This window comes from Solanum lycopersicum, chromosome 7, assembly GCF_036512215.1.
Source record: "Solanum lycopersicum chromosome 7, SLM_r2.1".
Taxonomy (NCBI): Eukaryota; Viridiplantae; Streptophyta; class Magnoliopsida; order Solanales; family Solanaceae; genus Solanum; species Solanum lycopersicum.
In genome coordinates, this window is record NC_090806.1 from 2,627,885 (window position 1) to 2,650,062 (window position 22,178).

At 28.6% G+C, this 22,178-nt stretch overlaps 4 protein-coding genes across 5 annotated transcripts; 1 reads left to right on the plus strand and 3 right to left on the minus strand.

Annotated features, from left to right (window-relative positions):
* Positions 1 to 89: 89 nt before the first annotated feature.
* On the minus strand, positions 90 to 578 carry LOC104648243 (uncharacterized). The gene has a single exon (XM_019214673.1). The coding sequence runs from the start codon at positions 576 to 578 to the stop codon at positions 90 to 92; it is 489 nt and encodes a 162-aa protein (XP_019070218.1).
* Positions 579 to 6,442: 5,864 nt separating this feature from the next.
* On the minus strand, positions 6,443 to 8,261 carry LOC101257677 (UDP-glucuronate 4-epimerase 1). Its single transcript, XM_010324921.4, has one exon. The coding sequence runs from the start codon at positions 7,980 to 7,982 to the stop codon at positions 6,705 to 6,707; it is 1,278 nt and encodes a 425-aa protein (XP_010323223.1). The 5' UTR covers positions 7,983 to 8,261; the 3' UTR covers positions 6,443 to 6,704.
* A 5,204-nt stretch (positions 8,262 to 13,465) lies between these two features.
* On the minus strand, positions 13,466 to 14,314 carry LOC101257976 (putative glycine-rich cell wall structural protein 1). Its single transcript, XM_010324922.4, has one exon. The coding sequence runs from the start codon at positions 14,028 to 14,030 to the stop codon at positions 13,629 to 13,631; it is 402 nt and encodes a 133-aa protein (XP_010323224.2). The 5' UTR covers positions 14,031 to 14,314; the 3' UTR covers positions 13,466 to 13,628.
* Positions 14,315 to 16,054: 1,740 nt separating this feature from the next.
* Positions 16,055 to 21,272, plus strand: LOC101258274 (uncharacterized). Of its 2 annotated transcripts, none has more exons than XM_004242596.5 (8): positions 16,055 to 16,206; positions 17,630 to 17,752; positions 17,863 to 17,958; positions 19,072 to 19,159; positions 19,573 to 19,657; positions 19,772 to 19,835; positions 19,921 to 20,010; positions 20,944 to 21,272. In XM_004242596.5, exons 2-8 carry the CDS (start codon positions 17,642 to 17,644, stop codon positions 20,989 to 20,991), a joined length of 582 nt encoding a protein of 193 aa, XP_004242644.1. In that variant the 5' UTR covers positions 16,055 to 16,206; positions 17,630 to 17,641; the 3' UTR covers positions 20,992 to 21,272. The 2 variants fall into 2 exon arrangements, with proteins under 2 accessions (XP_004242644.1, XP_010323226.2); XM_010324924.4 differs by having other exon boundaries at positions 16,059 to 16,206; positions 19,072 to 19,177.
* Positions 21,273 to 22,178: the final 906 nt, after the last annotated feature.

The window sequence follows — 22,178 nt, forward strand, 5'->3', positions numbered from 1 at the left end:
AAAGAAAAACAAAACACAAACATATTAAAATTATTCCGGTACGATCATTATTATTATTCTAAATCTTGAATCTGTCTCTCCGCTTAAACTCATGGTAGTAACGGAGGTGAAAAGGTAAAAGGATTCTCCTCCTTCTCCTTCTTATTCTTCTTCTTGTCAAGAGCAACACATCTCTTAAAAACTTTACTAACATTAGACTTAACAACTTTAGAATCAATCTTATCTTTAACCTTAGGCAAACCAATATAAACTTTTATCAAAGTTTTGTAACACTTTAATCCCATTCCAACAAGATCATGACAACATTTCTTGTCAATATCTTCATTGTCATGAAGTGTAGCATTTAGAACTTTTATACCACACTTATTAGGCAAATACTTGGTACAATTCTCTAAATATTCTATCAACTTTTTTGGTAAACTATTTATGTATTTTTCATGTGCATTTTCTTCTTTTTGTGAAGGTGAAATTGTTGGTGGAGGGTGATTTTTGTGATGATGAGATTTGCAAAGTGAAGGAATTGCATTAGAAATTATCAAAATTGTTATAAAGGATGAGAGGATATTGAGTCTTGCCATTTTGATTTATTCTTTTTGTGTGTGTGTGTTGTGATGTTGATTTAATTTGTATTTTATTCCCCTTCAAAAAGTTGATATTTATATAGAGTGAATTAAGATTATTTATTTTTATGTTATAACAATGTTATCTTTATGACTTTTAATAACATTTGGTTATTAAATTAATGAACTTTTAAGTTACAATTAAATGTCTAGAATATTAATGTTACACTATTAAATATAGAGCGTTAGTTTTTCTTTTTTTACAAACTTTTATTTCCCAAAAGTATAGTTATAGTATCTGTGATATGGCGCCACTCTTATTTATCTTATTTTAAATAAATAAATAGAGGGTATTTGCTAAATATTTATCGAATCAAGATAGGGTATGTCTAATCGAAGGAGAAATTTAGGGATAAGAATAGGTGTCACGATTAAGAAGTATTGACAGGAAATTGAATTATGCCCAAGGGGAAATTTAGGGATAAGAATAGGTGTCACGATTAGGAAGTATTGAAAGGAAATTGAATTTATCGGATCAAACTAAAATATTGATTATATTAATTTAAAATCACGTATAATGGATTAGATTTGATGTTGGATAAAAAAAATATTGAACTAAAGCGATACATAATACATTTATTTTATCACAAGATTAAGCGAGCAATATATACATATATTTACTTTATAACAAGATTAATCGATTTTTTAGGCTCATACACCTTTTAAAATAAATCAAGGATGTTATTGCTTGAGTTTTATATTGACTTTTGCAATAAAATTAAAAATGTATTTATTTTTTAAAGTTATTAAATTTGATTAGACTTGAAAGTACATAGTATAAACGTATGGTAGATTAATGAAAAGGTATAATTATAATGTATCACCTAGAAATTGTCTCACATAATAATATATCAATATATTATAAATAAAATTCCATTGTTGAACAACATACATTCATTTCTTAAAATAGCTTTCTATAATAGATTGAATTTGTATTAAATTATGCCCCCAAAATATCAAAAAATTGAAAATAAGTATGGTTTGATTTTACTTTTATAAATGGTTTAACACTTCATAAGTCATTATATTTTGAAGACTTACCATCAAAGAAACCAAAACGAAAATGTATATATCAAATGATTGTAGATTAAATATATCTGATCGAAAATTACAAGAGTTAAAAATCATAATTTATCGTATTGTATTATTAAAAATGATATTATTTTTTTAAACCAATTTTTCACTAAGGATTTTTTTTAAGATGGTGTCTACACAACTATCAAAAACTTTAATGCTATTTGCCAAAATTGATTTAGATTTCTTCTCATATTGTGGCAAACGAATGAGAAGTTTAACCAAAGTAGCATGACATTCAAGACCACTTTGAACAAGCTCTTTACAACAATTGGATGTGATATTTTTATACTTAAATAGGGTCGTAACGATTTCTAGACCACAAGATTGTGAAATGTTGTTAGTACAATTATCTACATAATTTTTAGTTTTCTGCGATAATCCCTTAAAAAACAATCCATCAGGAGTAGCGATAGTTGTATGATAGAGATGACGGTGGGGCTTAAGCGGTTGGACAACGGGATTATCATGGCAACAACCCCGGCCCAACGCGAGGGCCCCACTTATAATAACCAACATTGCCACCATGTTGTAGAAGCCACAAAACCTTGCCATATTTTTAAAAACTATGCTATTTAGGTGATGAAGAGTAATGTTCACAATAATGGGTTGTTGTTTTCTTATTTATTTTTGAGTTTCTTTATTAATCAATTACATTTTGCATTAATTAATCAAATGTAAATACATTGTACGTTGAGAGAGAAAGACGTTGCGATAGTTTCTTTAATTATACACGTCAACTTCAATAAGATGTAAATGTTCATGCATGTTTCAATATACACTATTGTGTACAATGTGACTATCTATATAATAAACACTTATGAATATCTATAGAATTTTTTTCAAAATATAAATTTTATAATTAAAAAAATTTAATAAATTTTAGATTCATATCTCACAAAAACAATTTTATTGATGTTTTCTATTCCAAAAAAACATGGGCTAAATCTCTAGGCCCAATCACAACATAACAAGCACGAATAACATCTTACTTTATTTTAGTAGAAAGTATTGAGAAAGATTAAGATTTACAAATGATATTTTTTTTTTACATAGCGTTTTATGAGTAAAAATTATATTTTTATTATAAATTATTAAAATTACGATATTGCCACTAGTTATTATGCATAAATCGCGTTCAGTGATATCGTTTTATGAGTACAATTATTTTTTCTTACAAATTGTTGAAATTACGATATTGCCACTACTCTTTACACATAAATATTGTTCGGTGATAGCGTTTTATGAGTAAAATTATATTTTTCTTACAAATTGTAGAAATTACGATACTGCCGCTAGTCTTTATACATAAATCGAGTTCCGTAATAGCGTTTTATGAGTAAAAATTATGTATTACTTATAAATTGCTGAAATTAATATATTACTCTTACGTTTTATTTCATTTGTCAATTATTTGAAATATATATATACACACACTTATTACTTTAATTATATGAAGAAAAAATCATTATTATTTTTCTATTTTATACTCAACATTAATGGCTTATTCCCAAATTATTTATCAAGACGCAATATTATTTGTCAATTAATAAATCCATTATATGAATTATATTCTCATATTAATTTTAGTTCTCGCCATGTAAAATTTAAAATGAATAAGTAAAAATTAACAGAGGGATAATCACTTTACATTTGAATTAATTACTCTATTGTAAATGATTGTATGTTGAAGGAAAATAAAATTATGATATTTCTTTTGCAGTGTTAGGAGACTGAGTATATGTATGTAACATGAAACTGTTTAAATGTATCATTTCACATAAATTCACGTAATACTTAAATGTATTGATAATATTTATACATTCATATTATGAAATATTTATAAATGTTAAGTTATATTAATAAGCTAGCTATACTTTAAAATATATTATTATCCTTAATTACTTGTAAGCACTATGTTTACTAAAATGTCATTTCGATGAATGAAACGTAACAAATAAAAGTGAACGAAAAATATTTTAAAACTGAAGGAATATTAAAAAATCCTTCATCAAATAGAGTGTCTTGCATGATGTCCTATCGATATTTTATTACGTAATTGATTAAAGAAAATATTAAATATGTTTAGTTGATGGCATGTCATTTTTGTGGAAAAAAAAATTCATAAAAAGTTTATATATATATATATATAAATTATTTTTTTATAAAGAATGTTTTCCTGCTTTTTATTTGGTTGAACAATAAAAAAATATTATAACGATTTAATCTATAAAATAAGAAAATGCTATTAAAATGTAAGTAGTTGACACGTTTCAATTTATTTACTTTTTAATTTCTCGTTCAGTTAATATTAAAATTAAATTAAATTTAAATTTATACATTACAAAATTCATTTCTAGAAACATCACTTCTAATATGACATATTTTATTCCATTCTCACTACTAAATTTCATTATGTTACAAACTAAAAAATTGTACTACAAAATATATTGAGGTTATGATAGAGATTAGCTACTTTTTGAAAAAAAATGGATAAATTTTATAGTTAAATAGTAAAATTGTTATCTTTAATTTTATTTAGTGATGGATTATTACAAAACTTATTAAGAATTTGGATCATTTATTTTAATGGGTATAGTTTACAACTAATGAAATATGATGAACTAATTAACACTTTAATTTATATGATTTGACTCTTAATTAGTCAATAGTCATGACTAATTAGATGTTAATTAGTTACCAATTGGCAAATTAGTTGGATAAGTAAGTTTAATTCGAGTTAAGAATGGATAACAAAAAATAAACTATGTTTCTATCATCGAGGTTTCTATATATATTCTTTAACGATGTCTCTAACGCACGTTAAAATTAAAATAGATACATCTATATAGTCAAACCTTAATTCCAACTAATTATTAATTGATATAGTGTATATAGAATTATTTGTTTCTTCCATTGTACTCTACTTTCTTATCATGATGTATATCAATAAAAATATACGTGTAAACTAAGTCATTCCTTATACTCGAAAATCAGAGCTGAAGTTTACATCATAAAAATCTCTAGATAATTTTTCACATGAACCTAATATATAGTTTTAAACGATCACGAGGATCAAAATTATCGAAGATTTTACCTAATATATTTGTTAGTAAAAATTAACAAATATCAATAGAATAGTTCAATATAGACATTATTTTTAAAAATGGGGTTTGGTACTCACATGTGTGAGTTATTTTTTTTTTCCCCAAGAATTACAAGTTGTTCATGTGGATTTGTTATTTGTTTATTATATATGGCTTTATTCACATGATTGAGATTTAGAAATTATTATGTTTCCTTTTAACTTTTGAATGAATTAATCAAAAATTCAAAAATGTTAAATAATTCAAACTTTCATATAAAACAAAGTTGAATAGTATTATTAAATCCTTATAAAAATTCAAAAATGTTAAATAATTCAAACTTTATCGTTGGAGAAAAAATATCAAATACTATTAAAGATCAATAATTCCACATTAAAGTTTTTTTTTTAAAAAAAAATGGGTCCAATAAACTGTCGGTGGATGTCTAGTCCTTTTCTAATCAATGAGTCATATTTTGAAAGAAGGAAAAACATGATTTTTTTTCTTCGATGTTCGATATCAAATTACAATTTAATTAAATTCACATGTTAATTGTTGCGTCTATCTTCGATCGTGATGGTTCCAACACAATTTTTTGCTTTCCAATGTTTGAATCTCAAACTTCATCATAAATTATAGTGAAACGAATAAGATTCTTTCAACCTTTGTTAAAAGTCTCGATTATGAACATTATATAAACCCCACCCCTCACTCACCTTCAGACACACTTTTCTAAAGTTCACAGATTCGAATTTTAAATATGAAACAAATAATTGCTATAGGTGAATATGAACTAGTCAGACTGCAATACAAATATCCAACACCGAACGATAAATAAAAATAAAAACACTTCCCCCCACCCCCACTCCACATAGGCCCAAAAAGCCCAATTCTAAGTGAAAGAGCCCAAATAAGTGTCGGTAGAAAAAGCCAACAAATAGGAATACAGTTGTATCAAAATCACACGTTTGAGTCCTAATCATTCACATGTTGTGGGTCCCATGTATACAAAAACTCATTTAATTATCTCGTATTCATATTAGAATCTGACTATTTCGAAATAAGCAAATGACAAAGCCCGTTTATGATGATGGCGACACCCCAAAACTAATCTTTTCATAGTCATAACTCGAAATTTTTAGAGAAAAATCTCGATCATTCTGTCACAATCCGACGAGTTATACATGTATTTCACAGTCAAGCTTAGCTGTCCATCTTCACTATTTAAGGCTCAAACTTAGCTGGCTTTTTCTCTCTAATAAATCCTAACCATTTAATTGTCAACAAATATCCCTCCATGTGCCTACACAAGATCTCACTACTACAATTAAATATTTTAACAAAAATAAATGTTTTAAAAAAAACAAGTGAGTAATATCCAAAATGCATATTCAAAAAAAAAAAAATTAATTTTTATATTTTAGTCTAATAAAAATCATATATACTCAAAATTATATATCTGATCAGAATCTTGAATATCAACTTGTACATATCACGATTATTCGTAATATACTTTATTACTTATAAAAGTACTTTGTTATTAGATATTGTTATTGTACTTTTGTAAAAATTATCACATAAATAAGGAAACAAGAATATACATCTCAATTATCATAATCATATAAATATACACATAAAAAAAAGAAAGTAAAAGACAATATATGAGACAAAGAATAATTAACTTCTTTTATCCTTTGCAAGGAAAGCAATAACAAGTTGTTCTAAAAAAGGGAAAGGGAGTTTATCAAATCTTTTTCCCTCCTCTTTCCCCAATAATAATAATTATAATTAATTAAAAAAAAAAGAATTGGTATTCACCTTTTCTTTTCTTTTCTTTTTTCTTGCTTTTGTGATTACAAAAAAGAAAAAAAAAAATCTAAAATAACCACAACATGAAATTTTTTTAAAAAAATTAATTATCAATTTACAACTTTCCTTGATCATAGCCATAATAAGAGAGATACCATTTAACAAACTTTTTCAACCCGGTTTGTAAATCGGTTGTGGGTTTATACCCGAATTCTTTCCGGGCCGAACTTATATTCGCATGAGTAAACGGAACGTCGCCGTTTCCGGGCATTACGACGAAATTCTTCTTAGCTTTAACCTTTAAATGCTTCTCTAACATCGCAACCATCATCGGAACTGTCACCGGCGACGTATTACCCAAATTAAATATCCGATATGGAGCGGGTCCCCGTTTCTTCCCACCCGACCCGGTACTTTTACCCGAAGTATCAAGTGACCCGATACAACCCTTTACCACATCATCGATGTAAGTAAAATCCCGAGCTAAATCAACTCGATTCTTACCTCGGTAAACCGTAATCGGTTTCCCTTGTAATATATTGCGGGTAAAGCTGAAATAAGCCATGTCGGGTCTTCCCCACGGTCCGTAAACTGTGAAGAATCTTAACCCGGTTATCGATAAACCGTAAATATGATTATACGTGTGTGTAATTTCTTCACCTGCTTTTTTCGTAGCGGCGTACAATGAAGCGGGTTGATCAGTCCGATCCGATTCGGAAAACGGTACTTTTTCGTTTAACCCGTAAACAGAACTTGAACTCGCCCAAACAATGGCGGGTTGTGGGTTCGAATTTTTACAAACTTCGAGCAGGGAAACAAGGCCGGCGATGTTACTGTGTATATACGAACCTGGATTTTCCATGGCGTAACGAACTCCAGCTTGAGCAGCCAGATGCATTACATGTGTAAATCGAGCAATGTCGAACAACTTTACCAACAATTTTGAATCGTTGATATCACCATCGACGATGAAAATCGAATTCTGGGTGAGTAGATTCTTTCGAGCTTTTTTCAACGACGGATCGTAGTAGTTGTTGAAATTATCGATTCCTACAACTCCGTCGCCTCGTTTCTTCAAGGCGAGGGAGACGTGGGAACCGACGAAACCGGCTGCGCCGGTAACTAACACCGACATTCCGCCGTGAGACCGGCGGATCTGAGCCGAATTAATAACATTTCTCTCCCAATGATGACCACCCCATGTAGAGGTGAAATACCGGTTACCGGAATCCATAAACGACTGAAAACACAAATATGAAGCTGTTAAAGCTATTAAAAACAATGCCCATAGAAACATGTTGCTTGTAGATGCAAAACATCGATGAAAATGTCGATTTCTATCCTTGAATTTTCCCGGTGTAGACGGAAACAACTCCTCCTCTAACGAAGGCATAACTCAAAAATTTCTTCTATCACTATTTTTATTTTCAATTTATTTTATTTCAGCAGATGCAGAGAACAATTTGTTGAAAAATTGTGAGTCCGCATCTGCGAAAAATGAAGATAAAAATAGAGGAATATATATAGTGGGTGACCACAAATAAGGCGACAAAAGACAACGCGTGAACGCGTTGAGAAGTTAGAGAGATAAATAAATAAATAAATTTGTTTAATAATAATAAAAGAAAATAATGACTACAAATGAGGGGACAAATAGTACAAAGTATAAAAAAAAAAGTAAAAGTTTAAAAACATGAGGGGAATTTGGATTTTTAGTGGGGCAGGGTGGGGTAAAAATAGAATTATCGGTGAAAGTTTAAATTTAACGATAATAGTAAGGTATAGAAAATTTTGTATTTAAATTTTTTAGTTAAGGATAAAGGTTGTTGTCGTTATTCAACTAATTTGAATATGCGTGATAAAATACAAATATAAATATTTCTAGCTTTAAATTGAAAATCCATAATTTATTTTTGAGTTGGTATTCGAAACCATTAGTTATAAAGGTAAAAAAAAAATTAATGTTCTTTTATGCGGAATTTAATAAAGATACGATAAAAGATTATCAAGATTTATGTAGTGTAAAAACTTATTAACACTTTCTTAAAAAATAAATAAATGATAGTATAATTAGTCTATGTGTAGTGTAAATATTATGGAATGTGTTTTTATTTTGTTTTTTTTTTGTTTTTTTAAATTGATTTTCTATCTTTGCTCAATTTTTTTTTGGAAGATGGTGTAAATTGTTTATAAATCTTAAATTAATGATTTGATATTCCAACGAATCTTAATTCAATCATTGTGTTCTTTTCCTTTTGTATTTTTGCAAAGTTTTACTGATTATAGTTACTCTATTAAGTTTGTGTCAAATATTTATAAATATAATAAATGTTTGGTAAATTTGATTATATGAAATTATTGTGTAAAAAATTATTATTAGCGGTAATTAATTCTTAATTATCATTAGAAAAGTAAGAGTATATGTCTCTAAAATATTTAGCGATATTGATTCTAATGATACTTAACTAACGTCAATAAAGACTTTAACACTATTATTATCAATATTTATTGCTGCTAAAAGTTATTTTTATTGTAATGTATATGAAATGTACACAGATTTTATTTCTACCTCCGGATGATAAAGGTAAACTATATTAATATTAGATTATTTTTTTCTTATTTATTTCACACTAATATTGCTTTCTTTTTACTGTTAATCTTTATTAATTATTATAATGAGGAGTTATTGTCAATAAGTAATTGAGTGAATATCACTTTATACACGTAAAGATGTTGTATTTAAAGTGAAGTTAATGATTGACCTTATTTTATATAAGATTTCAATTATCATATTGTCTCTTGCTACCATCAAAGAACTATTTAATTTCCATAAATTGAATAAATTAAATTTAAACACGTAATTTGTTTGTTTAAATTTTTCAAATTATTGTTATATTTGACTAATTTAAAAAACTATATTACTATACTTATTTTATATATCATAGTGATCACACAAGTAGTTAATTGGTGGAACTATTAACAATTATGGTAATTTTATAAATATTTACTTGTAAAATGATTAAAAGTGACGATCTAATTAAATAAAAATTTAGTATGCTGAGTGAGATATTATATAAATACGAGACTCGTTTTTTAAACAAAAAGACTATAGTTTAATTTGATTTTATAGATAATTAAATTTCAACGAATAATAAATCGTAGAAACTAGTTAAATGTAAATATTATGAAAGATACTCAATAGATATGCTTATTTAAAATATTACTTGGTGCGTGCTCAAGTAATAAGTACGTATAATGTGATAATTAACATAACTTATTTTAATTAAAAAAATATTGTTAATGGGAAATCATTACTCATAATGACATATTCACTGTTTTTAGAAATAAATAAATCTAAACTCTTCAAAAAAGCTAATAAATTCAATTAATGTGAAAATATATATATCAAAGTGAACATACTCTTTATGTGGAAATATTTCCTTGTTTTTCACTTATTCTATATAAAAAAAAGTTAATTATATTATATGTATCTTAATTAATTTTTGCATCTTTAATGGTAGATAAAATTGCAAGCGATTATAACACATGATTAACCAATTAATTATTGAAAAATTAATCTAAATAGTTATTTATCTCATCGTCTAAATAAAAAATAGCTGAAATATATAAAAAAAATTATGAATGAAAAAAGAAAAGGTAAACAATTAATATGATATACGAATAAATTTACCCTTTAATTAATTATACCAATTAGTCCATGCATCGCGTGATAAAAAAAATTAGTTCATACTCTCCGATCTCAGGATTAGTGTCATTTAATCAAAAATAAATAAATATAGCTTAATAATTAGTATTTTAAGCCTTAATTAACAATTATTACAATGATTCAGCTACTTATCAAACATGAAATAGTTCATTACCGAGAAAAAGATCGAGATTTACTGATAGATTCGTTTTATAAAATGTATTGATTAGCTTTGTATTGATCTGCTCTATATCGAAGCATAGAGATAAAGAGCAAATCAATATATTTAATACAAAATAAAATAAATAAAATTCGAATTCTCATTATGTATTATTATTTCATTAAACTCTTGGTTATTTAATAAATACATGACATATATTTACTCTATCGATTAATTATACTTATCGAAAGGTGGGACCCAATATATAAAAATAAGAGTAAATTAACATAACATGGACACCATTTTGTTGAACCGGTTTAGTACAACGTGACAAACAATGTGTACACGTTATTTATTGCTTCGGTTTTCTTTTTCTTACTAATTTTGATTGATCGGTTTATTATCGATCAAATCGATCATCTTCTATTTTTTTTATTATTATTTCTGTTTACTTTTACTTATTTAAGATAACTCTCGTATTTAGTCAAGATACTGAACAATAAGTAACGAGTTCAGATGTCTAGAATTAAAAAATGAACTTTACGATAAGTGAACTCGAATTTAATCGACTAATATGAACAATAAATTCCAACTTTACCCCTAAGGGCGGTGGCAATGTTGTCATAGGTTCCCATATTTTTCTGTTTTGTTTTTTTGTTTCTATATTAAAAAGAAAGTCTATTTGCCAGCTTTATTTGCAGATAATAATCAGTCCAACCTGAATATTGACTTTTTTTTTAAAAAAAAATAATAATTATCATATAAATTATAGTTTTAAATTCCTTGAGGAAGGTTCTATGAAACTATGAGGACTGAACTTAATATTTTAACATAATTATTAACTCTTATGAGAGAAACTCTAAACGTATATCTCAATCGAAAAATTAAAATAATCAATTGTTAATTAATGAAATAAACTGTCGATAGCAAACAAAAGATGGTCAATTATTTTAGTTTTTAAGAGTTATAATTTTTATAACGAAGTAGATAATTTTTCTTAATGACAAGTTTCATAATTATATACATAATGGATTTTTAATAAATTCGTCTGAATCGGTAGATAGTGATATAACTACTATTTTGCTCAAGGTTAAGATATTGATTTTACTTTAAGAATATAATATTCTGATGCAAATTTAAAATTTGAATTATTCAAATTTTAACAAAATTTTAAAACGAATCCTATAAGCCGACCAATAGGGCTAACTCAATCATTGTAAATTTTTATACTTAATTTAGTATTTATTAAAAATAGTTTATTTTATTTTATTTATTAAGAAGAAAAGGATTAAGATGCCAACATTTGGTGGTTGGAATGAGATTTAATAAAATTATAAAATGAAGAAAGCTTATAGAATAAAGTTCAATGTGAACTTAATGACGTGATTGCTTTAAAGTAAAGTCTTCTTTTGACCTAACTAAGCACATCTTGTCTCTTATTATAATAAAAATAATAATAATGATAAATGATAAAAAGAAAAAAAAGGAAAAAAACAACCCTAATTTAGTGCATATGTCACTTCACATGTTATTAAAAACTTTCGTTTTATTTTTCTATTCGATGTTTGATATTATTTTAATATTTTTTACTTATTAAAATACTATAATTTATATAATCGTCAGATCACTACTATACATTTTTATTATACGCCGCCTCATAACTCACTCGAAAAATGTTTTTATAAAACATTTGGTGAATATTAACTATATTTGACTGACAAAAAATTTGAATTCATTAAATCAAGAAGAGCTAAGTTGTGAATAAATAATAATTAATGAAATAGGTGTAGCACAATAAATAGATATAAATTCTGACTTTGATAATATATATATATATATATATATATATATATATATATATATATATATCCAGTACTATATGAGCTGTGATGTGTACTTTACTTTTACTACTACACTAGTTTTTTCTTTATCAAATTAATAAGAAAAAATTTCAACTTATGGTATAGATTATATAATTATATATATATATATATATATATATATATATATATATATATATAAATTTAAATTGTATAAAAAAATGAGTTAATTTGAATTTCTAACAGTAAAGCATGATATCTAATTTGAGACAGAAGAATTTGAAAATTTAGAAGTGTTTTCGTCAGAATTGTACATTTTTTTTTCTAAATGGCTTTATTTCTATTGTTTTATTATAATTCTAAAATCTAATTTTGAATTGGCATATATGTTTGAAATAATATTTCAAATTCATGTATCAACTATAGAGTCATAAGTTCTAAAAAAAGTATTGTCTTCTATCGTCACAGAAAGTTAAACACAACTTTCATCTTAACTCTAACTTCGTAAATTTCAAATAAAGAGATAAATATTTGAAATCTATAGTCAAACGTCAACTTAGTTTTAGAAAATTTATTGATAATAATATAGTGTTTGCACCAAATTAATGGTTTAAAAAGTTGCCAATTTCTAATCATTTTGTTATTGGGCCATGGCCCATTAATTAACAAGAAAGGCTTCGTAGAAGTCCAATCTTTGGGCCTTGTTCTTTTTCACAATTAGCATGCCTTTGGTTAGAGTTATTAATATACGATTATTTTATCATGCGTTTGGTTAGAGTTATTAAGTAATTATTGGATTATTTATTCCACCATTTATATTATAGTAATATGATAAGTTATCTCATATACCTGGTGGATAACTTATCCTGATATAACTTATTTCGAGTTAATTATTTCCTAAATTACTTGTTCCCAACCAAATGATCCCTCACCGTTTTATAAGCGAAGACTATTAATTCACTTTAAGATTTGACAACGCAACACTTAGCTTTGCTCCCTCCAATCATAGCTAACACTATCACTAAAATTTGTATCAAAGAAACTACATGTGACATTATATATTGTATACAATAATAACATATTCAGATCTTATATCCGTCTTGGTGAGAATAGAATTATTTTCGATGATATGATATATAATGATATATGTACGTAGAAATAAAACTTTAACATAAGGTGAAGAATGCATAAAACACAAACCAAACATGATTCCTTAAAACACAAATCACAATGATCAAACTAGTAGTACAAAGTTACCTTACATTAAGACTTCACCATAATATTTATTACTTAATATTTTCTTGAGGTAGTGAATTTTTTTTCACTAGTGAAATATGACATGCATGCATGGATTTAGTTGCCACCATTTCCTCCACCATACCCACTACCCTGTCCACCTCCATATCCACTACCACTGGACCCTCCTCGATTTCCAGATCCAGAACCAGCTCTTGATCCAGCGTATGACCCTGCAGATGAGCCCGCCTCAGAACCACCACCACCTCCTCCTCCCGAGGAAGATGAACTAGAACTAGAACTCGAGCTTGAACTTGAACTTGATCCTGACCCTGAGCCAGCTCCTGCACCAGCACCTGAACCACTTCCACCACCTAACCCTAACCCTATCCCAACACCAAGACCAATTCCACCCAAATTCAACCCTAAATCCATCCTTGCAACTCTACTTTCAGACAACACAATAAAGCTTGAAAAAACAAGCAAAACAAGAAAAGAAAAAGCCTTCACCTTAGTCATACTTGAAAAAATATAGGACTAAAATAGCAAAGCTAATGTTTAGTGTACTATTTTTAGCTACTTGTGTTATGATGTTTTTGTTGAGTAACACATAAGGAATGTTAGGGCTACTTATAGTTGTAGATACTAATTAGGTAGCACTAAAACAAGTGGACCACATTTTAACTAATTTATTCACGAGTTAAAAGTTAAATATATCATTTTACACCATCAGATAACTTTATCTTATTGTACACTTTAAGTAGATTTATTTATAGATGCTATACATCAAATTTATCTTAATGTATGGTACTAGGAAAATACTATGTTGATTTATTAATTTTTTTCAAAACAAATGAGACGAAAATTTGTGGATGAGAATGCTAACCAAGTCTGTCCAAAGAAAATAAAAAATAAATGCTAAGCATGCAATACAAAAAGGTTATTGGAGTGCTGATTTGATGGTGTATACAGAATATACTATGATGATATTGTGACAATCCACAAATCCACTATGGTAGTGGAGTTTTTTTTTTTTTTTTTTTTTTTTTAAATAAAATATAAAATAAAGCTAATAAAATCCCATATTTTAAGACGGATAACATATATTTTTGGAATAAAGATCATTTTTATCGATGTAACTATATAAATCATAGCTCGCGATATATCAATTTCTTTGATCATAAATCTATAATTACCAATATTTTCCTGTAAAAAAATACGTGTTTTTTTAGTAATAATGGTACAATGAATATTTTATATTAATAACACATATAAGTTGAATTTTTTTTAATTATATGTAGCCAAATATATACAAAGTGGAAATGTATATAATACAAATGAAAATGTACATTGCCATGAGGAGAATTGATTAGTAAAATATTTTAGAAGGATATAAAATGCATATAATATTGTTGAATGGAATGATGAGAAAGATCCCAAAAAATGATATATATAAATAATATGTAGGAAAATTTTAGATTTAACTTGGACTTAATTAATTAATCTAGGTGTGAATTTAATTTTGTAGATGTAGTTCTCTAGGTTATATTTAGTGCACAAGTCAAAATAATATAATATATGATCATTTGCTATAATGGAATATCACTATTTAGATCAATATTGAAATGTGACAAATAACAATAAGAAATTGACAAGTGATGAAATTGGTTAGAGCAATAATGGACCACAATGAGTTTATTACACTTTTTAAATTATATGTTTATAATTTAATGGTTGATAAAAAATTTTAAAGAAAAAATCATACATATACATCTAATATATATGTCAAAAATATTAATTTGGTTGAATTTATCAATGGTATAAAACTATGTATACCTTATTTTGTATATTTACATGTCATTAATTTCAATAATCTTATAATTAAAAGATTAAAGTCGACTATCAAAAACATTTAACCCAAATTAATATGCTTACAATTCAAATGTGAAAGATCGTGATACATAAAAATAAATGCATCGTGTTATAGTACAAAATCAAGATTTAACTGATAAAAATTTGCTATATATTCATATAACTTGAATTATCTGTATAAAAAAATTATTATCGCAATAGAATTGTATTTATGTATAAACTAAATTCTTACAAATAAAATTCTATATACCTCAATTTTGTATATACATATCATCAACTTTAACAATTTGTAGCTTTCTAACTCTAGCCCCCACCTAATCCAACCGAACCCAAAAAACTTAAATAGTGAATTAAAAATCAAAAATCATTTTCATATTTGTCTAAATAAATATTCATAATAATTTTTAAGCATGAAAACTTATTATTACTTTTGGATGCAATTATTCTTATACTCTAATTTAATTACCACCAATATATTATAATATGTGATATTTGCATCAATTCAATAGATAACACTACGTATAATGTTTTCATAAATTATTATAAAATTATAATTAATTAATACACATTTATTTTTAACTTTATAACTTAACTATATTAAATTCAATGACTTCTAATTTAATTTAGTTTTTTTTTTTTTGATATTTTTGAATATTAAAAATTGAGTAAGTAACAAATGCCTAATTCAAAATTTTCAAAACCTTAACTGAAGACCGCTGGTAAGAGAACTGAACGCCGCTGAGCCTCTTGCCGTCGCCGGAACCTCTCTCCGCCGCCGGTCTCTGTCACCACTCGCCGTGTCCCTCCTCGCTGAAGCTTAGAGGTATTGTTTGTGACTTATCGTCAACTGGAAATTCATGTTTTTAAGGATTAGTTAGTGATAAAAATTCCTTTCTTAAAGCTATTTGTTTACCCCAAATTTAGAAGGGAATTGGAGCTATATAAGAATTAGTGTATTAAATTGAGCTATTGTACTATCAGTGAGGAGTCAGAATTTGAAGTTTATGGTTGCTGAACTTACTGTTTCTGATAGACCGTCGGCTCAAGGAGTACTTTTGATTACTGTGAATTATGTATAAAATTTACTTATTTGTAATATTCTATTGATTAATGCTTGTTTTTCCTTTAAAATGATCTAATTTATGCCTGATTTTAACTTTTATCTTTCCATCAAATATGTTCAGTAGCTTGTTCAACTGTGTTAGTCTAAGTTGTAATTAGAGGACATGGTGATATATGTTTTTCATGGTCAAATACAAGGTGAAACTGCTGGAGTGAAGTACCAAATCATAGTCCCGTTGTACGCATACTTAATGCTCTTGTGAATGCATATGAGAAGCATGAGAAATTTTAGAATGGAGAGAAAGAGGGCCGGGGTTAGCTGCTCTATGTAGTGTCCATAAGGGCTATTGTTTGCCTGGGAGATAGGGCGACACTCCTCCATGTGTGTTGCTGGATCTCATGTACACAGGGCCACAATGTGTAACTTAGTTTCTATTACTGTTTATGTGTTACCTTAAAGTTCTAGTTTAGTTGTCTGCTTACATGTGTAGCTTAAGGTTTCAGTGTTCAGTCTATTATCAGTTTCAGACCTTTAGTTGTTTACATGCTTTCCATGGATGCATTTTCTTCGTGCTATGTTTATCTGAAAAGGTCTTGCCTTGTCTTCTTAGGAATTAGCATATGGGACTTACTGGGTATCCTCCAGAGATACTTATCTCATTTAGGCATGTCACATCGTGTGACAGGTGTTGAAAAGAAGCACATGTCTATGAGCAGACGTTCTAGATTTAGTTGACAAGGTCTGTTGATTCATAACAGTGGTAGCAGATCTTTCCCCATTTTTTACTTTTAGATATTTTCGTTATTCTTGGCAGTTCCAATTTTTTTTTTTTTTACACTCTTGGGAGATGGCCTAAGTTCATTTATTCAGATTTTAGTTAGAGGCTTGTGACTGGGGATGTTTTGAAGTTAAGTTCCTTATTTAGTTTGATTGCAATATTTAATCAAGACATTGGGGGTCTGACAACCAAGGCTAAGAATTTTCTTTGATGGGGTACTGCATGGATCCTTGCTGATAGCAAAAAGAAAAAATGAACTTGCTATAGATTAAAAAGATCCAGATGGGATAAAGAGCCGTATCTTATAGTCTTTGTTTTGCAAGTCTACCAAATTTTGACTTTTTCACAAGTGTGTATATTTGTGTAGGACTTGATAAATCTTTTTGGTGTGTATCTTTGCTACAGATTTAAGGAGGCATGTTTTATCTGAGTGTATTAGAACACACACTGAGGTTGCCGCCTCATCTCCTGAACCTTCCACTCAATGAAGCAATCAAAGGAGAGCTTGAGGGTCTCTTCGTGGATAAGGTTCATTTTTTTCTTTTCTTTTGAGGCTGCATTACTGTTTTCAATCCATTTCCCAACTCAAAAAGATTTGGCATTATTACAAGACACTAATTTCTGGACACGATGCTAAGGTTATTGCAAATTTGGGCCTCGGCATATCTATTTATGATATTCGCTCCGTAGATGACGGTTTTATCTATCCAAGTGAAGGTGCCTCCACATATAAGGTATTCTACTTGTTGCTGCAGTTAATTATATTTAGGTTAACTTGAATGGATTCTACAAACACATATCATCGTCCCTCATGAGAGATTCCCATTATCCAAAACCTGTTCGTTGAAACTGTTTTCTTTTAATATAAAATGATTTCAATTGATATGTTCTCTCGCTTTACGAGTATCACTACCCCATACCAGGAATTGCAGTTGCACTTTTTCCTTACTCTAAATATGAATTTGTGATTATGAGGATCTCATTCCTGAGCAGGGATGCAAAACGACACAACTTTATTCTAAATTATATCTTTCTTCTTCACTGATCCAACCAAAAATATCAAAATGAAGAAGCTAAATTCCTCCTCAAGATTTTAAAGAATAAGAGATGTGGATAAGTGTCACTGTGTAAGTATCTTTGGTCTTCAATAAATCTGTTACTACCTTCCTTGTTACGATCTATATGAAGATCTGATGTCTCATTGATTAAGAAAAAATGCTCAATATCCTTGTCTTTGCCTACAACAAAAACCTTTCAATTAGAGGAATGGATCCTGGCTTGACCACATAATAACCAAAGAGACTTCTGTGTCAACGATTTTCCGTACTAATGATTTTTTCTTTCAAGGCCAGAGTTAGAACTATCCAATAGTTTTGCATGAAGGGGTGCAACACCATCTAAAAATATAGGGAGCATATACAACCTTGTCCTTCAGAGATATAGCTCACCAAAAATATCATACATAATCAGTTAGCCATATAAGCAAAGCTGAATCAGTAGCTAATGGTTTTATCCTAGCCTTAAAATTGGTAAGGGACTAATACACATCTTGATAAAAGACCAAATAGGCTTTCAGTGTATTGGCATTTGAAGATGCAGTTGTGAGATCCTACTTATAGCAATGTGCTTACGAGTTTCAATGACATCTTTGACATGCTAATATGATGTTCTTAGTTGCAAGAAGTTCTATAATAATTCTATAGTTTATGAGCTCTTTCTGGACTAGCATTTCAGTGGTATTAAATGTGTCATGTGACTGATGGCTATCATCAAACAGCTTTCTATTGTTTGTCGTATCTTTTGTGATAACATGTTCATTAATACAGAAAAATCATGGTGTCTTGCAGGTCAAGTTTAGACTGGTAGTGTTTCGCCCATTTGTAGGAGAAGTAATAAGTGCTAAACTCAAAGAGTCCAATGCAGAGGGTTTGCGCTGTAAGCCTCGAAGAATGTGTACAATTTATTTTCATCTTATTTCCCTCTGTTGAAGTTCCTGTCATATACGTTGTGAGACATATATAGCCAAGTATTACAATTCATGAGAACTATCTAGCACTGGAAACTATTAGTTGTTTGAACCATGCAAAATTGGAGTGCAGTGGGGATGAGTTGGAATGTTTAGTTGCCATTTCTGGCCAAGTTGATGTGTCTAGATGTACACTCTCAAACTTGGAGTGCTTACCTGCCAGCTGAGGCCAAATTTGACAGTCCGTTTATACATTATGTTGTTTCTTTATGATTTAAAATATGTAGCTTATGAAGTGAGATTTGCTCATTTTAGATATTCTTCACATCCCAAATCTTTCAGAAAAGGAATCTTAATGTTCGTTCTGTTTTGTGCTTGGCAGTGTCACTTGGATTTTTCGATGACATTTATGTACCCGCACCTCTATTGCCAGATCCATCACGTTCTGAGCCTGATCCTGAAAACAAGTAAGTACTTTTTGTCACAACGTCAAATTTTGTGGTGGGATCTCATGTACTGGTTGGTCTTTCTGAATCATTCATCTTAAGTTTCTTCACATATGGTTTTATTGTCCATTTCAGGAACCAAGTTAGGTGGATATGGAAGTTTGATGAACTAGATTATCCTATTGATGGCATAGATGAGGTTGTTAGACCTAACAGTTTTGCTAATGCTGCACCATTTTGTCGAATGATGTATGTTAAAATTTTGACGATTGTATAAACTGCAGATTAGATTCCAAGTCCATAATGTTAGTTATCCATCAATGCCACTGGAGCAAGATAAAGATTCAAAACCATTTGCACCGATGGTCATAAAGGTATGTCAATACTAAACTTCATTCGCGCTGTATATTATTTTTTCCTTTCCGACTGTTGAATTGATATAATTGAATCAGACACATTATAAAGGAAAATGCCTTGCATAAATTTAACCTTCAGAGGATTTAATCTTGGAATTCTAGGTGAAACAATGTTGTTTATCAGTAACATACTAGCATTTGGTCACATGAAGTAGCTATATCTTGAAATTGAGGTAAAAATGGAATGGTTTATTTTCAATAAGTTGACAGGGGAATTAAAATTCCTATGGAGCAGGTCCTTTAGAGTTTAGATGTTGTGTTGGTATTCATGATGTTGTGCGCCTCTGTTATTTCATCAATTATCTACTACCTCCCACCAATAAAGCTACTGGATCACTTTGCTATCAAGGCTCAGGCAGATAGAAAGAGACCACCTATTTTTTTAGGGGTGCACCCATTTTCTAGAATTCTTAAGAGTCGTCTCTTGTATCAAGGCCACACCCTTGGGTGCAAATTGAAACTTCCAAAAAGGTTACCTAAACATCATGTGATAGTGAGAACTCTAATGGAATGATTAGGAGTGACTGTCCATACCTAGTAATCACATATGAGATTACCTGGACAGTGTCAAATGGACAATCAAGAAGGCTCATGGCCTAGGTTGGTGACTTACTTTTCACTTTCGAGGGTGCTCTCTTAAGGTCGGCCAAGTAGTCTGGGGTGTACCCAAAACCTTGTAATCTCATATCAATGATCCTTGGTAGATAATGCCATTCTCCCTTCTTTTTTTCTAGTGTTCTTTGTAATATTGAAATGAGTTCTTGTCCCTATTATGTTAATCAAAATAATCTTGCATTTTGGTGTCTGAGAAAATTCTCCTCTGTTATTCTTATTTCTCTAGTCTTATTTTATTAACTTTAATTTTTTTTCCTTCTGTTTGTATATTATTAGGGATCTCTTGATGCTGATGGCCTTGGACCAATTTCATGGTGGATATAGCAGAATTGTTGTATATTTTTTGACATCATGAGAGAGCAGCAAAATGAGCTAGAAGACATTTTCAAGTAGTGTTTGATTGATTATGTATTAATCAATATTCGATTGATTGGTTTGAGTTTATCTGACACAAAAGATTTGTCCAAGTCACTTCGATAGAAAGGAAGGAATAGTCTGTATATTTCGTTGGGGATTTCTGGGAAAAAATCATTGCAGATTCTTTCGATTCCTTGTAAAAGATATTTAATCCGTTAGAATAGAATTAAAGAGGATATTTATGCCAATATTTCACACGAAGACAATATTCTTAAAAGGATTTTCAATTTAAGTTATTTAGAAATTTAGATTTTTTTTCATTATTTACTTGCTTTAAAAGACAAATTATTTACATGTTTTACTTTAAAGTGCATTTGATTTAGTTTATTTTAGCAAGAAAATAATAATTTTGATAGCGTTGTGTAATCCCTTTTATGGTTATCTTTTTTAATTTATATATAACTAACACAACCTATTCTTATATATAGTAAATCATAAAAATTATTTATACATTTTTTACTTTATTTAAACATTAGTTTTTCTTCACGAAAACTCTTAAATACAGGTTCACTTGACTGAGTAAGGTTCAATCGAGCTTATGTGCTTGCCAGGCCTTTTACGATCTATTTTTCTTTGAAAATATGAAACTGTTCACCCTCAATAATTGTTTTGTTCGCTCTTTTTATTTATAGTAGAATAGACTATAAACACATCACTAATAAAACATCGTAAGATAAAGTGTAAAGAATAGTCCTAACAACTACAAAGTATTACGTTTGACAAGAGAAGAATTATAGAATTTTTCAACATAAGGGAATGACCGATCATAAAGGAACATGATTTTTTAATCCAATACAGGAAAAAACGAGTTTTGAGATTGAAATTATGTGCATATCCTGATCTTCAAATATGTACATATTGAAACATCTAGAAATAAAATTTACCGTTACAAAAAAAAAATAACATTCGCAAAAATTATAACCAAATACAATTTCATCATCGACTCCAACTTTAAAAATTTCAAATAAAATGATCACGTATTTCATTTCAATGACCAAACGTCTACTAATACATCCTATTCAATTCTATTCTTATTCTAGTATATTCTATTCATTTAATGTTAACGTCAATAAAAATTTATACCAGTGTAACTC

What these genes read in the sequence shown, in the direction of transcription:
- LOC101257677 (XM_010324921.4), bottom strand. Translation starts at nt 7,982, where the DNA reads ATGCCTTCGTTAGAGGAGGAGTTGTTTCCGTCTACACCGGGAAAATTC.
- LOC104648243 (XM_019214673.1), bottom strand. Translation starts at nt 578, where the DNA reads ATGGCAAGACTCAATATCCTCTCATCCTTTATAACAATTTTGATAATT.
- LOC101258274 (XM_010324924.4), top strand. Translation starts at nt 17,642, where the DNA reads ATGTTTTATCTGAGTGTATTAGAACACACACTGAGGTTGCCGCCTCAT. An exon ending in AAGGTGCCTCCACATATAAG is followed by an intron (nt 17,959 to 19,071) that starts GTATTCTACTTG and finishes GGTGTCTTGCAG; the next exon opens with GTCAAGTTTAGACTGGTAGT. An exon ending in GAGCCTGATCCTGAAAACAA is followed by an intron (nt 19,658 to 19,771) that starts GTAAGTACTTTT and finishes TGTCCATTTCAG; the next exon opens with GAACCAAGTTAGGTGGATAT.
- LOC101257976 (XM_010324922.4), bottom strand. Translation starts at nt 14,030, where the DNA reads ATGACTAAGGTGAAGGCTTTTTCTTTTCTTGTTTTGCTTGTTTTTTCA.